The 15000-nt window shown below is 39.0% G+C and overlaps 1 protein-coding gene and 1 long non-coding RNA gene across 2 annotated transcripts in view; both read right to left on the bottom strand.

The window, feature by feature from the left end:
- Positions 1–8116, bottom strand: part of LOC140942016 (protein kinase C alpha type-like) — a 22747-nt gene extending 14631 nt beyond the window's left edge. Inside the window, exons 1-4 of the mRNA XM_073391010.1 lie at positions 8067–8116; positions 7304–7382; positions 6789–6914; positions 6157–6306 (exon numbers count right to left, since the gene is read on the bottom strand). Coding sequence (XP_073247111.1) covers positions 6157–6306; positions 6789–6914; positions 7304–7382; positions 8067–8116 — 405 coding nt within the window. The remainder of the gene's footprint in view (positions 1–6156; positions 6307–6788; positions 6915–7303; positions 7383–8066) is intronic.
- Positions 8117–11270: 3154 nt separating this feature from the next.
- Positions 11271–15000, bottom strand: part of LOC140941592 (uncharacterized) — a 9516-nt gene continuing 5786 nt past the window's right edge. The window contains exons 2-3 of the long non-coding RNA XR_012166484.1: positions 12551–12591; positions 11271–11359 (exon numbers count right to left, since the gene is read on the bottom strand). This is a non-coding gene — a long non-coding RNA (uncharacterized lncRNA). The remainder of the gene's footprint in view (positions 11360–12550; positions 12592–15000) is intronic.

The raw sequence follows: 15000 nt of genomic DNA, 5'->3' as shown, positions 1-15000 counted from the left end.
CCTTTTGACCCCTTAAGAAAACATTTCTGTTAAGACCAATATTGTCAAATTAGGACAGTTTAATGCTACTGGGGGCCTCGAAAATATATCATATAAATATAATCTTTGGACTACCGTTGGGTTAAACAATATGCTATAATGCAGCGCAAGTGTAACAAGTACACCGGCAAGCACATTAATACGTGCCAGTGAATATTGTTGGGGTAAAAAACAACTTCCTATCAAAACGTCAGTAAGAAAAGAAACAAAAATGGTAACAAAAGACTCTTGAATTAAATTATTTCCTGTTAAAGCATACAAATAATGGCTACAAACCTTGAAGTCGGAAAATACAAAAACATCGGGGAAAGGATCTGCGTCGCGCCATCTTTGAATTTTATGTTTGTTCCCAGTAGCCGAAATAAACACGCGGTCGCCAAATGTTGCGGGCAACTTGGTCGAGTCGGGAAATGCAGAGAGGTTATGGGCTGGGGGGTGGGGGGTGGGGAGGGGTGAGGGGGTGGGCCCTGCGGAAAATGCTTCCTCCTTTTTCGCGTCTTTTTGTGATAGCTGGAAAACCTTAGAAAAGACGGCCCAACCAAGCAGACCTCGCCTTAAACCCAGCCTACACAACAGGTATTATTAATTTTTTTTCTTGTCTTTTCCCTCCTCTCTTCTCGCGTGTCTCGCGCTTGCTCACGCCCCAAAACCCGTCTGACCACAGTATGTCATGATTAGCTGGAGTCTTTGTTATCAATGTCTATCTGCAAGAAGTCTCCCTCGCAGTCTTTTTTTTGTCTCCTGAATAAAGGTCGGGGTAGTGTCAAGTAGTGCCAAATTATAAACTGGACTGCCTGTGGCGGGACTAGTTCATATAATAATTTTCTCTGGGGAGGGGGTGGGGCGGTATTCCTAGCAATCTGTGGTGGGGATGTGCCGTCGACTTTCCAAATCCTTACCCTAGACCAATACCTATAAGGCAAATGTAAGGAAGTACCCTCCGGGATTTTTGGTTCACAAAACGAACGCTATCAATTATTAGGGAGCTTAAGCAACGACGACGGCAACGGCAACGAGAACGGCAAAAAAGCAGTAGGCTAATGTTAGCAAAGCAAAAACGTTCATACAACCTTCCTATATCCTCTAAAATTCAGCAGTGTGTTAATGTATGTACTTGTCGGGCTTCCTCTTGCAGCCCTTCCATTTGTAGTCAACCATGTTATCCCCTTTTGCGTTGAGAGTTCAGAATTACGAAAGACATACCGTAAAATTCCGAAAAAAAGCCCCTCCATGTATAAGCCCCTCCAAATATAAGCCCCCTTAAGCGGTAACGCAAAAAACCCTCCGTTAAATCGCCCCTCCAAATATAAGCCCCTGGAGGCTTCTACTTGGAAAATTGCCCTCAAATTAAAAGAAAAACAAAGCAAAAAAGGTAAATTTACTTCCAACTGTAAGGCTAGCTCAATTGATTTTGAAACGGAAATTTCCCTCCATAGATAAGCCCCTCCGAATATAAGCCCCCCCAAAAATAAGCCCCTTAAAAAGGGCCTTTGAAAAATATAAGCCCCGGGGCTTATTTTCGGGATTTTACGGTATCTACAATCCGGGACAAATGTCCTTGAGACAGTAAAAGCATTTCAGTACTTCTATGTGATCCACAAGTAACGTTCGGAAAAGCAGTGCTGACCCAATTCAATGTTGAACGATCAAAGAAATTGTGGGTCAGTAATGGTTTCACTACTGTCCGAGGGCTGGAGGAGGAACTGAGAAGGTGCATTGTTAGTCTTGGGCTAATGTTTTTTTTGACGTGTGTTGAAATTAAAAGGGTTAGAACTGTACAACTGTCTTAAGACTTTCGCCCATGATTGTAAAATCTTCTGTTCTCGTTCTAAGTATGGTATATTTTCTTTTAATAAAAGAATGGTATATTTTCTTAAAAGACAACACCAAACACTGTACAAACAAACTCGCGCACGAAAAACGTTGAAAAGAAAAGAATACTAATACCATACGAAAAAATAATGTGAGGAAAATGTTAAAAACACACTGTTGTGACGAAAAGCTTTGGAAAAACAGCCAAGGCAACCGTGCAAAGTAAAGGGAGATGTCTTACGAAGAGCAATGCCCGCTGCTGAGGTGCCACTTAACATGATCGCAAAACTTGATCCATCGTCCAGAATCGATCGTCTGGGTTTTAGATCTGGTCAGCAATTTTTGGAAAATTTCAAGATCTTTCCGGCACGATTTCCAGGCGGTACTTTCAAATTTAAGGTCTTGCCGGAAGGATTTTGAAAATTCAGGATCTTGCCGGTTAGATTTAGAAAAGTTCAAGCTCTTGCCAGCAAGATTTCAAGATCGGGGGCACAATTTCGTCATATTCAAATTGCGGTTTTGTTACCTGACATAGCTTACTTCGTCAAGTGTCTAAACGCTGTTCGCTAGTAAAATCGAAGAACACACCGAAACTGTCGCTTTTAGGGTGTTTTAGGAGAAATCTTTTAAGATTACTTATAAACGGAGGGGCTTATACGCAAGGGGGCTTTAATATAATCGAAAAGGAAAAACGCTTCGAAACAAGCTATAGCAGTCTAATCAAAGTGCTTTTTGCATCAACTGGTTATAAAGCTTTTTAATACATAACTAAGGTTGGGAATCATTTAGGGAACAACGCTTGGGAAGTGAGATGAAAAAGAAACAAACGACCTTCTGTTCGGACACAAAGTGAAAAGCCTTTATTTTACAAACATCGATCGTTCTCTTTCAGAACAACACATAACACTGATCATCATGTAAAAATGCATTCTTTCCAATACTGATCATGATTCCAGACCTTTAAGAAAAACAACAAGAGTCAGTTTTAAAAACCCCTAGCTGATTACAACAGTATAGTGGGAAATATCAAGCAGGAGATGGTACCTGCTTTATACGGGTTTTACTGCACAACAAATAAACGACACTGAGAAGATTTTAAAGGCTTTTGGGAAATATCAATTAAATTCGAGAAGAGCCAAATACGGGTGAAATTAGGGGCACCCAACGACGCAGTGTTTTCCGTAAATTATCTGCTTGGAGACGCAAATATTTCCAAGAATTTTCTCTTACTTAAGGACGGATAAACATTTCTAGATGACCGTTCTAATCAAGTACAATTTCCAAAGCTCAACTAATTAATAAATTCCCTAAATTTAATTTTTCTCATTTCACTGCCGGTCAGCTTAGGCTATTTTTTCCTAGAAAAAGGAAACCGAAAATTTTCGGATTAAAAAATGTGATGAAGAGAGGGATCAGAAAAATTATCGTGATACGGTAAATTTCATCTAAGATATTTGGTTACTAAATCCGAAGGCCTTGTAATTTCGAAAAAGATTCAATTTCCCCTAGGATCACCAAAGAGATTCAAATTTGATAGAGCCGCTTTGAATGCATTTCTAGATATCTAAAAGTACCCTGGATAGCCTAAAAAGTGCTTCTAATGTATGTAGGAGGAAACCTTCGTTATGTGCCCCTGTGAAATAAAGAGCTTAACACCTAGTGACGACGAGTTTTTGAGACAAATCAACACCACTTCCTGCATTGTCCGGGATCGGAAGGAAAAAGCGCGGAAATCCGAGGGATAAAACCCGAGCTATTTTAAACATTCTGTTAACTTCCCCATGTGTAAGGATTTTGAGAAAACAAACCTTATTTTTCAAGGTGGGCGGTCGAGTTCCAATGCCTCCAGTCTGTTCCAGTCAAAGCCGTGAAAGAAAGCATGATCTCTGATGCAGGGGTAATCGCCTCCTTTATACCCGAGACGGTCTTGTGGATATTTCTCTAGTAACTGAAAATATCCAAAAAAAGGTGATATGTCTTTTAATATCGGTATTTACTCTCAACTCAGAGATCTTTGTTTATTGAAATCTTACGTTTTTATGTAACTTCGCAACAGAAGTTAACGTTGACCTAGTTTTAGTCTATTCATATTTGTTCTTCACTCATTCGAACATTACCCCGGGGGAAGGGAGTCAACCTTTGGATTTTTTCACTAAGCATTGCCTCTATTGTTATCGACTGGCAATAAATAATTTTGGTACATGTAAAATAATAAGGGAATATAACCTTTCATGTATGATTTATGTATTTGACACTTACGTGTAGGAATAATTCAGTGGCGTCAATGGACAGCTCAGACATTGTTACTTTGTCCGGTTTCTGTGGGTAGTCATATACGATCAAATCAAATAACTCATCCTCCGATTCAGCATCAAACGGCATCTAAAATGTAAACACAAAGGATAACATTGTTAACTAAGTAGGTTACCATCATCATCGTCTATGTTCAGTTTCTCCTTTATCGTGTTAAGAACCTGAAAATTACTGAAATAACATTTGAAATACAAACCATTCCAGTCAGAATTGTAAACACCATGACTCCAAGAGCCCACCAATCCACACATGCGTCGTATGGGTCCTGTAAAATAATCTGCAACAAATGACACCTTTCACTAAGCTAACATCAGCACGATAAGATGTTATTCCATGAAAAAAATCCGAGGTTCTCCTTAGCAAAAGATCTTACTACGAGGTTTGTGATTTTTTAATGAGTAGATCATGTCGTGTATTGTTAGCTTTGTGGAAACTGAACTGTTCTTCCTTCTTCCAGTGTATCTAACATTAAGTATATATATGTTACAGGTCAAAATTATATTCAGGTTAAAATTATTTAACGTAGGTTGGTTCTCTATTTGCTTTGTTTCATGTCCCTAATTATTCATGAATTAGGGCGGGATACAAAGAAAATTGATATTTAACCAAGCTAGCTGAAATCAAAATTAACCTGAAACCAAATTTATCCAGTAACATATCTGGTCCCGTACAAGAAAACACCGTATTTAGTAGCCTGTATAAAGATTTGTTTTAGCGTTAATTATCAGCACTGATTCAGTAAGTAAAAAGCAGGATATTCCCAGGGATATTTTGGATGTTATTGACCAAGAAGCTACACGAGAAACTGATTTAGACACTTGGCTCACAGGGCTTAAGGGGGCATTACGGTTTGTTTTTTTGGGAGATGATGTTGATTAGGGTAGAGTAGGTGAACCAGTTAGTCCTCTAATGGGATCAGAGGCACCTTATTGTGGCGGTGGACTCTGGTAATTGTCTACTAATTATTCACTTCATATTTTAACTTTTAACAACCCCCAAATCCAATATTTTCCCATTTTCCCAAAATTTTAAACACCTTCAACCCTAAATAATGCTTTTAACCATACTCGTCCCCCTTAACTAAAGCTACAGTTCCATGGTTTACCTCAGGAGCCATGTAAAGAGGTGTCCCGATAATTTCTGCGTTGTTAATCTTTTCCTGTGTAACTGGGTCGATGATAGCGGACAATCCGAAATCACTGATTTTGATGTGCCCATTTTTGGCCAGCAAAATGTTTTCAGGTTTCAAGTCCCTGTCATACGATAAATAAAAATTTACACAAATATTAAAGGCATTGATTTTTAAGTAAACTGAGCCAAAAGAGATGCAACCGTAATCTTCGAGGAAAAGGGATAAATAGCCGCATAATTATAAATTTAACTTTCTTCACCCATACAAGGACCGTGCAGAACGCTGAGCCCTGTCATGATAGACAATGATCTAGCAAACGATCACCTACTTTTTACAGTCATGTGATTTACGGCTGACAATTTTTGTCCCTCCCCCGCTCCCCCCTTCACGGTCGGAGCTTATACCGGTTTCCGTAGCATGAAGCAAGCCTAGGAGTATTGCCACTCCCCCCTAGATGGGATGCTAGTCCATCGCAGGGTTACCCCCAAGCAGTATGTCGCCGGTACCCACTTATACACCTGGGTGAAAAGAAACAAAATGGGGTTAAGTTTCTTGTCTTGGGAAACAACGCGACTGGCGAGGCTTGAACCTCGGACCTTCAAATCCAGAATTTGAGGTGTTAAACGCTCGCCCACAAACGCCTCACTCAAGCCTTATAGCACAGGTATTATAATTCACAATCTTCCGGAAGGTTTGTAGTCCCCTGTTTTCCTGCAAGTTCGTCAAGATGTCGGTATGCTTTAAAATATTAATGTAATTGGCCGGCCCTTTTTTCCACATGTGCGGACAGGCGGGAGTCGGCGTTTATAGCGGGGTAAGAAGGAGGAAAAATGTTTGTGCAATTTTTAAAAGTATCATACCGGGTTCTCAACTTCTTCACAAAGTCTTGTTATGAAAGGACTGGACGAGGCTAGGCTCAATACTTTCTCTTCCACACTGCTTGGGTCAGGTTCAATTATCTGCTTTACCGCGTATGGCCTCTTGGTGCGACGGTCCTCACAAAGACGAACCTATAAAAAAATTGACAGATATTTTGGAATTGAACAAACTTTAGATGTAGTGGTTGATAGGCGCGGTATTACCGGTCTTTTTTAGTTCAAACCCAGTGCGTTTCCAAAGAACTTCAAGTTACTGTCTTACTCGAAAAATAGCCCCACATATTATCCACTTGTTGGAGAAATAAGGAATTACACTCTTGAGTGTGTATATCATATTCATCTTTGATCGCTTATTTGGTAATTAAAAGAGAGTACACTTAGCAAAAACGAAAGAAAACAAAGCCTTTCAACTTCTTTAATGGAGTTTTGAAATTAATAAATAGATAATTACTTATTTAATTAATTAATCAACTAATTGATAAATCGCTAGTTTTTGACCACGAGATACTGGCCGCTGTAGTGCGGTGATCCGCCGAAAATTACTCTAAATTTTGTGAAAATTAATATTACGAATCGTTTGTGATTATTGTTTGATCCTTATAACAGTCTCTCACCTTCCCAAACGCTCCCTCACCAATCATCTTGATGGCTTTAAGTTTATACAGTGAGATCGACTTTCTTTGTTTCTTTGTCTTAATCTTGTCTAACTGCTCTTCTGATCTTCTACGTTTAACGGGGCACTGGTCAATCAAGATGAATGAAATAAGTTCTAAATCAGACTATGAAATGAGTGTTGAACAGGACTTGGCGTTTTGCTATATATAACTTGAAAGTGACGGTAGTTTTGTAAATGAAACTTCAAAATGGGAGAGAACAGATTTATAACTGACATCGACTGCTTTAATAATTATTTTATTTACTTTCTGGCGTTTTATTTGTTTACATGGACCGTCAAGTTCCAAAAACCTCATAAATATTAAAGAAAAAAATCAGTGTTTCTAAGCCTTATTGCAGACAGGCCCACACACAGTCAATAATCCAATAAGGGAGTTAATGAATGGCACAAAAACTTGTTTGCAAGAATAACTTAAAGTGGGTTGTTCCTAACATGCAGTAAACATAAGCTTACTTTTTGACTTTCCTGTTCTATTTTCACTGGCGCTTTTTCCGTTAATTCTGGAATTTTAATTTCACCCGTTGCAACTTCTCTGATGATAAAAATAGACACAACACAATTAGCTACAAAACATATTTCATCTAAAATAGCTTTAAGTTTCGAATACAAAATTTGATGCACTAGAAATGTCTTGTAATCTGACTGACAAAGTAAAAACCCTGTAAAATTTAATTCGGTTATCAGTTATTTGCTTGCGTGAGGCAGCACGCGCGCGCACTCCTGTTTCACGCCCCAGCTAGCCCCGTCTCCAGGTCAGTTTGCGCTATCCAAATAAAACGAGGAGCTTTGGAACGGAGCGCGATCTTCCGACGACTGGGAACGAGTCTGCGTCTCAGCTGCTGACCAAAGTGAAGGCAGGCTCTCACAAACACTGCGTTCCTTTAGGTCAGCACCAAGATTATTACAAACGGTTACCATGGACGATTTTTTTTTTGTTTTCGAAAACCGACAACTTACAGTAAATACCAAAAAGTAAAAAATTACCGAAAGTTCCACGATCTTTTTGACCCAAAATACAAGTTTCTAAATACTGCTTCAGGAATAGTTCTCCTTCTTCTGTTTAAACGTTTTAGTAGCTTGTCCTCGTTACATTATCCTTTTATTGAAACTGATCAACAGGCGCCTCGTCTCAGTTGGCCTTGAAACTGCTTTTAACTCTAATCGCGAAAAAAGGATTCTTTGTCTTCAAAAGAAAAGCGAGAAGATACTTTCTTACCTTTTTCCACTACATTTTCCTTTAAAATACTGAAAAACGCTTTGAAACATATAAAAGGAAAAAACGAAGGGCCCTATAACTGGACCGGCCTTCGTTGCTGATCTGTACGTAGCATTCAACGAATGATCTGCATACTGAAAGATCCAACTCTGTTCTTTGAAATGGCGTCATAATAGGCATTTACCGCGCGCGAGCAAAAGAACTTCTGTTCCAAAGCTGACGCACAGAAAACGTTTACTTCATTTTGTGAACGTACTTATTACGTAAGGTCTTAAGTTTTTTTTCCCAAAAAAACTCTCGAACCCTTTCCTCTTCTTACCTGTGTCTTGTAATCTCACTGACAGAGTGTACAGGTCTTATGCACAGGGAGGTGAGGTACGGCAGTGCGTCTTGTTATCAGCAGCCTCTGATCTAATGAGCACTCTGCCGCTGGGGATGTTTCTTTATGGGCACGATCGCTTGCAGAACCTTGTTAGTGGCGGGGAGCGATAACAGGGCGGCTGTTTCCTGTCACCCTTGCAAGTAACAGCTGTTTGCCTCTTGCCTGTGGGAAGTTTTTGATTGAGTAGTCTCTGATTTATAGTCATCTTCCTTGATAGCGGACGCTGTAGGGACCTCCATTAGCGAGATGTCCCTAATGGCGGGAGTTTATTTCAGACAAATGTCTGGCCGGGTTGTTCAAAGCGGGGTTAAGATAACCCAGGGTTAGTGCGAAATATGCCAGAATTGATGACTGGATGCTCTAAAAGTAAAGGGAAAATTATCCAAGAAAATGCTTTTAAACAAAAGAGAGAGAAAACCGGGTCCGGGTTAACGTTAATCGGCCTTTAAAGAACTGAGACCTGGGTTAAAATTTATCCATGGGTTAGCGCTAATCAGCTTTTCAACAACTGGGTCTTGTAATATATTTTTGCCTGGGATTTAGCTGCTGTCCATATTATCGGGGTGTCCGCGGGGCCAGAGTTGGGGCTCCGATCGTATTTCGAAATCTTTGAACTTTGGTTTCGTCTCCCACAGGGCTCCATCATGTGTCCACTTCTTTTAACGTATACGTGGTAGGTAGTTGCCCGTGATGATTTGAAAGCAGTGCCTGCAAAATGGCTAGAGGAGATAAATGCACTTAAACAATGAACAAAGCACGCATTGGCATGGGCAGTGTAGAAGCTGCTCGTTAAGTCTCTCCTAATTGGTCGCAGGAAACAATGACAAGTCATTCTTCCAATTGTTTTAGTATTGTTTGGCGTCACGATTAGGCATTGGCGAGTTCTCTTCCGAGCAGGTGCTACATGCCCATTGGCATTATTAACTTCAGCAATTTGAGACAGGCTTCTTTTTGCACAAGGCTCTGAATAAAACAATGAACGTTTGCAACCAATCCTTTAAAAGGGTTTCTCAGGTAAAACAATTTCTGCAGAATCTATGGTTACATCAACAAAGCGAAATCGATTAGAATAGTTGTAACTCCAAGGACATGATGACCACTTTATTTACAAAAATACGTTTCATCATGGGAAAAGTGGTGTTAGAGGTCTTGCTTGAGATTTTGCTGAAAAACCATCTCCTTTGTGCATAATATTTAGGATTTGACTGATCTGGATGGTTAGTTTTGATTAAAAGTGACATTCTCATTACTGACAAAGGGAAAGTGCCCTAAGTTTAATATAAATCATACTGAAAAGTCAATACCATGCAGTCAGCTAGAAATCAAAAGTATAACCTTTTTAAGTCCAAAATTTTATTTTATCTTTATCTTTTTTTGCAATTATGTTGCTGAGAAAGATTTGTAAAAACTCATTTTTGGATCAACCAATCTGACAAATTGTTGACTCAAAAATGAGCTTAGCTGAATCTTTCTTAGCAACATTGCACTAAACGAAACAATATAATTTAAGGGCGCTTTCAATGAGATTTCATGAGATTTCATGAGATTCCATGAGAAATCTTTCTATGAGATTTTGCTGAAAAACTATCTCCTTTGTGCATAATATTTAGGATTTGACAGATCTGGATGGTTAGTTTTGATTAAGATATGTTGGGAATGGGCTAGCCAGTCAGCTCTGACAAATGGAAAGCACCCTAAGTTTAATATAAATCATACTGAAAAAGTCAATACCATGCAGTCAGCTGGAAATCAAAAGTGTAACCTTTTTAAGTCCAAAATTTTGGAATGTTTGTTTATTTATTTTTTTTAAAATTTGTTACGATAATTTGATAAAAGATCAAAAGGTCTATTCTAAAAGGTTATGACCATATTTCCGTGAAACACTCTACCATCCAGACTATCTGCCACCATGTTATTAAAACATTATGCTGTTAATTCAACCCAAGATTGTTTATTAATCTTGACATTTTTGCATTTGATTTTGAGTCTTTGGGCAGAGTACTCAAGGAAATACAGTAGTAACCATCTTCATAATGCAAAATTTCATTAATTTATTGAAATTTTGCATTATTCAGAGTTCCATTAAAATAAAAATAATTAATAATTTTCTTAGGTTCCCCTGGTTCGGTTTTTCCAGGGCACTGGGCATGTTTGTGCCCAAGCTTCCTGCAATTGTGACATCTGACTGAAAAAAAGAAAAAACAAAGATAAATGAACAAGAGATGTTTTTGGTAAGGAAAAAAAAGGCATTTATGGAGATTAGACAGAAATGAACATTTTTGTAACCCTAGAAAGTTTCAATTATCGGCAGCTGGCTGTAGTTAAATGCTAGGATAGAAATATGAAATATGCTGACTAGATCGTCCACCCTGAACTGCAGATCCAGACACTACTTCCATGGTCCTGCATAGTGTTCTCTCTTGATGCATGGTAGAGTTTCTGTGACTTCCACATTTGAAACAGACCATTAGTCCTATTATAGTTTCTGATAGTTTGTTGATCATTAATAGTTTTTCTGACACAATAGATGGAATGCATTTACATTATTTGATAAGAATGGAGTTAACCATCATTAACCACAGTCTATAATCTACATCATTAATTTTATTTCTCTCTTACCCCTTTCATCATCTCTCTGGCTCCTTCTCTCAGTTGCCCTTTGCCTGCCCACGCATACATATCTTCTTCCTCCTTCTCGTTCTCTCCTTCCATTTCCTCTCCACTCTTCTTCCCTCTCTCTCTCTTCATCTTCTCTTCGTCTTCTCTCTTCTTCCCTCCTCCTCCTTTCTTCTTCTTCTTCTTCTTCTCCTTCTTCTTCTTCTTCTTCTTCTTCTTTATTCTTCCTGCCTATCTTCTTCCCTGCCTAGCGCTATGGCTTGATCAAGCCAGTCCCCATCGGCATCAATGGGTTCTGAAAAAGATATAGATAGATAACAGTCAATAGCTAGTCTAGTTCATTAAAAAAATAGAGGATATTGCATGGCCATGTGAAATACCAAACCATTTCACTTCAATATTTTTTTTGCTGTGAAAGGCACAATATATTATGTAGCCATAGCAATGGTGATATGTGAAAATAACACGTCATTTTCATGTGTAAAGATATCATGTTTTTGCGTGAAAGCTCACCTGGTATTTCATTGGGGTTCACCATTAATCCTCTATTTAGACACCCCCCCCCCCCCCCCCCCCCAGGGGGAGAGGGCTTATTTGTTTCAACCCGATTTGAGGGGGCTTACTAGAGATGGGGGGACTTATTTGAGAGAGGTGCTTATTTAATTTTGAAACCATGATGGTATCAGTTCTCCATGAAGAACTAGAATACAAAGTGGAAAAGCTCAAGTACAAGAGGTTTTAGGTCATGCAGCCAGAGATCAGGGTGATCAAAATCGAACTTACAGTTGGTAAATAAACCATCCGGGATCAGTCCACACAAAGTTTTACAGTCTTGATTGATTAATACAGTCTATTATTTATTAGTGAAGAATAATTAGGGGAGGGGAGGGGGGCTTATTAACTTTCTTTCCCTGAAAAGGGGGGGGAGCTTATTAGAGGGAGGGGGCTTATTTGAGAGGGGGGTGTAATAGAGGATTCACAGTATATAACAGGCAGACTGAAGAGCACTAATCATTATGCCTCACCTTTAATTTTGGAGACCAAAACTGAGACTTATCAGATGCTATTATGGGCAGTGCTCTTCTTTGTCCCTCTGAAGGTACTTACTTAGAATAAAGTAGGGTGGGCTATGGTGGAGAACGGCAAGCAACATTCTGGCATGCGGTTATATTATTGTACAGTGGAAGTTGACTATATCTCAACAGCTCTCATATTTTTTTAAGTTGAATAAAAATAGACTGTCAATTTTTTTGATGACTCATGGAGAAAGGTTAATTATTTTTTCCAAATGGTAGAAGTCCATTCATTAACTGGTGTACCTTTCCTATCTGAAATTTTGTAATGGTGTTCATCACTCCCCAATCTAACCAATTTTTTTATAACTTGTAGTTAAAAATATATATATATTCTGATGTTTTGTTCAAGTCTGGCAAATATAAAAAATAATCACAGCATCCAACAAAAAAATCAAATCGTTTGTCTATACCTGGCCTTTCGCCATCTGCCGCTTGTTCCATTATGTTTGATCTAGACAGAAAGAAAATACAATTGAAGCTGTTAAGCCGCTTTTAAAATGGACTTGAATCACTAGACTCCGTACACTGAACAGTGAGTGTATTTCACCCACCATACTGTCTGATACTGTCAATCAGCTCGTTATAAATCGAGGGCACCCAACGAGAATATAGTTCAAACTTAAACAAAGCATTGTTAAACGTATTTTAGTATTTCAACTGTAGTTATTAGCATATTCTTATCCCCTAAAAATTTTTCATCTGTTTGGATTTCCTAGCTGAAAGTCTAATGATCCAAAAATTATAGGGATCAAAACTTACCTTTTCGAAAATTTCAGCCAGAAAAAAGGCTCCCGAAAATTCTAGGTGACCTTTTTAGGGTAAAAATCCGTTAAAAATGGGCAATTATACCATTTTATAGATGTTTGAAAATCCTAGGAGAGGCAGGCAAGCAAGAAATTTTACAACAAATGTTCTGAAAATTCTAGATCTCAAATCGTCTTCTGAACAGATATTTTCCGAAAATTGGCGTTGGATGCCCCTGAAAAGATCCTTGTGCCGTGTTTGGATGTAATAATGATCGCCTTTTTCCTGAGTTAATATACAGTGAAAGACCATATTTCTAATACTAAGGGAGCATTCATTTTTTAGAAGGGGGGGTGGGCCGGAGGAATCCCTTTGAGCATGAATGTAAAATCTCCCAGCCCTCCCTTTATATTTTTTGTTGAAAAATGTGACCCTCCCCAGGAAGCAGTAAAATTTATAGTGACCCACCCCTTCCTCCTGACAAACATGGTTTGTGGCTGGATTGTGCAACGATGCCGTGGTCCTTCACACAGACACACCTGTTAGCTAGAAAAACGCAACCGTGAATTGCCTACTTTTCTGCCATGACGGTTTACCCTGGCCCCTTCAGGCAACTCATCTTCCTCTTGCTGTCCTTTGAATCATTTTCGTCTGAGTTGCTTGCATCCCCAAATTCCAGTAGTAGTTCATCTTCACTTCCTGAGTCCTCGCTGACACTGACATCATCATCTTCTGACTGGGTGTCCGAGTCTTCCGTTGCTAGTGCAGTTTCAACAGCACTCAATGTCAAGATCCTTTCACATAAACCTTTGCTGATGTGAGCTGAGAGAAGGTTAAGTTTTTCTGATTTGGACATTTTTCTCCTTGATAAGTTGTGGCGAAAAATATATTTATTGAGCTCAGCAACCTTCAGCTTTTTTAGGTTTCCCGATTTGTAGAGTTCCTCCCAGTTATAGTCACCGTAACCTTTTGTTTCTTCATCTTTCTTTGCCTGACGCTTTTCGTCTTGGCGCATATTTTTTCTCACTTCAATATTCGTAAGGTGCTCAAGATATTCTTTCACCAGATCAGGGCTGACAATGTATTTTTTAGAAAATGCTTCAATTTTGTCATTATCGCCACATTTAATGTTCCCCTCGACGAAAAGCTTGCGTAACTGCGCACGGGGTTGGAAATCATCTGGTGCTCTGTTATGAACAGGGATATTACCTACTGAGAGGTAGTGATAGGGAAGGGAGTTGTGTGACATCTGGGTAAGGACGTGGTGTGCGCTTCAGTGAGTCGGGACCTATCCACCCATTTTCCTTACATGTCTCACACAGTTCTCCCTTTCTTGAACAATCTCCTTTTAGAAACTCAAAATAGAGCTCTCCCCTTTCGTAATGTGACTCAAAAAAGGATTCAACTCTATTAAAATAGGCATGTCCAGGTATTACATGTCGCTTTGACTTTGTTGTTATACTTAGATAGATATTCCTTATTCTAAAAAGATTCTTCACCAGGCTTTTCTCAAACAATTGCACCAAGAAAACCGTTTGGTGCAGGCTCACCATCTATCCTCAATCACACTTCTTCTGCAACTCGCCATGCATTTTTCTTCATTTGGTCATTCTCTAAATCTTCTAGCTCTTTTGCTGACATTCTCTTTAAATCTTCTTCGTCAAGGCCATGGTATTGTTCATAGTACTCCCATTTTAGGCTTCCTCCATTGACGATGAGCATGTACGACTGGTTTCAAGAAAATGACATTTCAAGTTATTTTAATGCATTTATCAACAAGGGTTATGATAATCTAGAAGTAGTTATTGAAACAATCACTGAAGATGTGCTCTCAGTAGAATTTTCAACAGAGATTCCCCTACTTAGGCAGAGGAAGAAAGTTGCATTAGCAGTTCGAAAGGCAAAGGAAAAGCAGGGGAAAAGTAATTTATAACACTGCAGTCGGGGATAAACCCAAAGCTAGCCAAAGTTTTTTATCTTGGACCGACAAAGCCCTTGGAGAACCATGGAAAAAGAAATCACTGGGCTATATTCCCTTTCCAAAAGGTGAAAGATCAATAGCATATATGGAACTTCTACCCAAGTTTTATAAGGCAGTCTGGCCTTATTGCAATTC

This window comes from Porites lutea, chromosome 6, assembly GCF_958299795.1.
Source record: "Porites lutea chromosome 6, jaPorLute2.1, whole genome shotgun sequence".
NCBI lineage: Eukaryota > Metazoa > Cnidaria > Anthozoa > Scleractinia > Poritidae > Porites > Porites lutea.
This window is presented reverse-complemented; position numbering and strand designations above follow the sequence as displayed.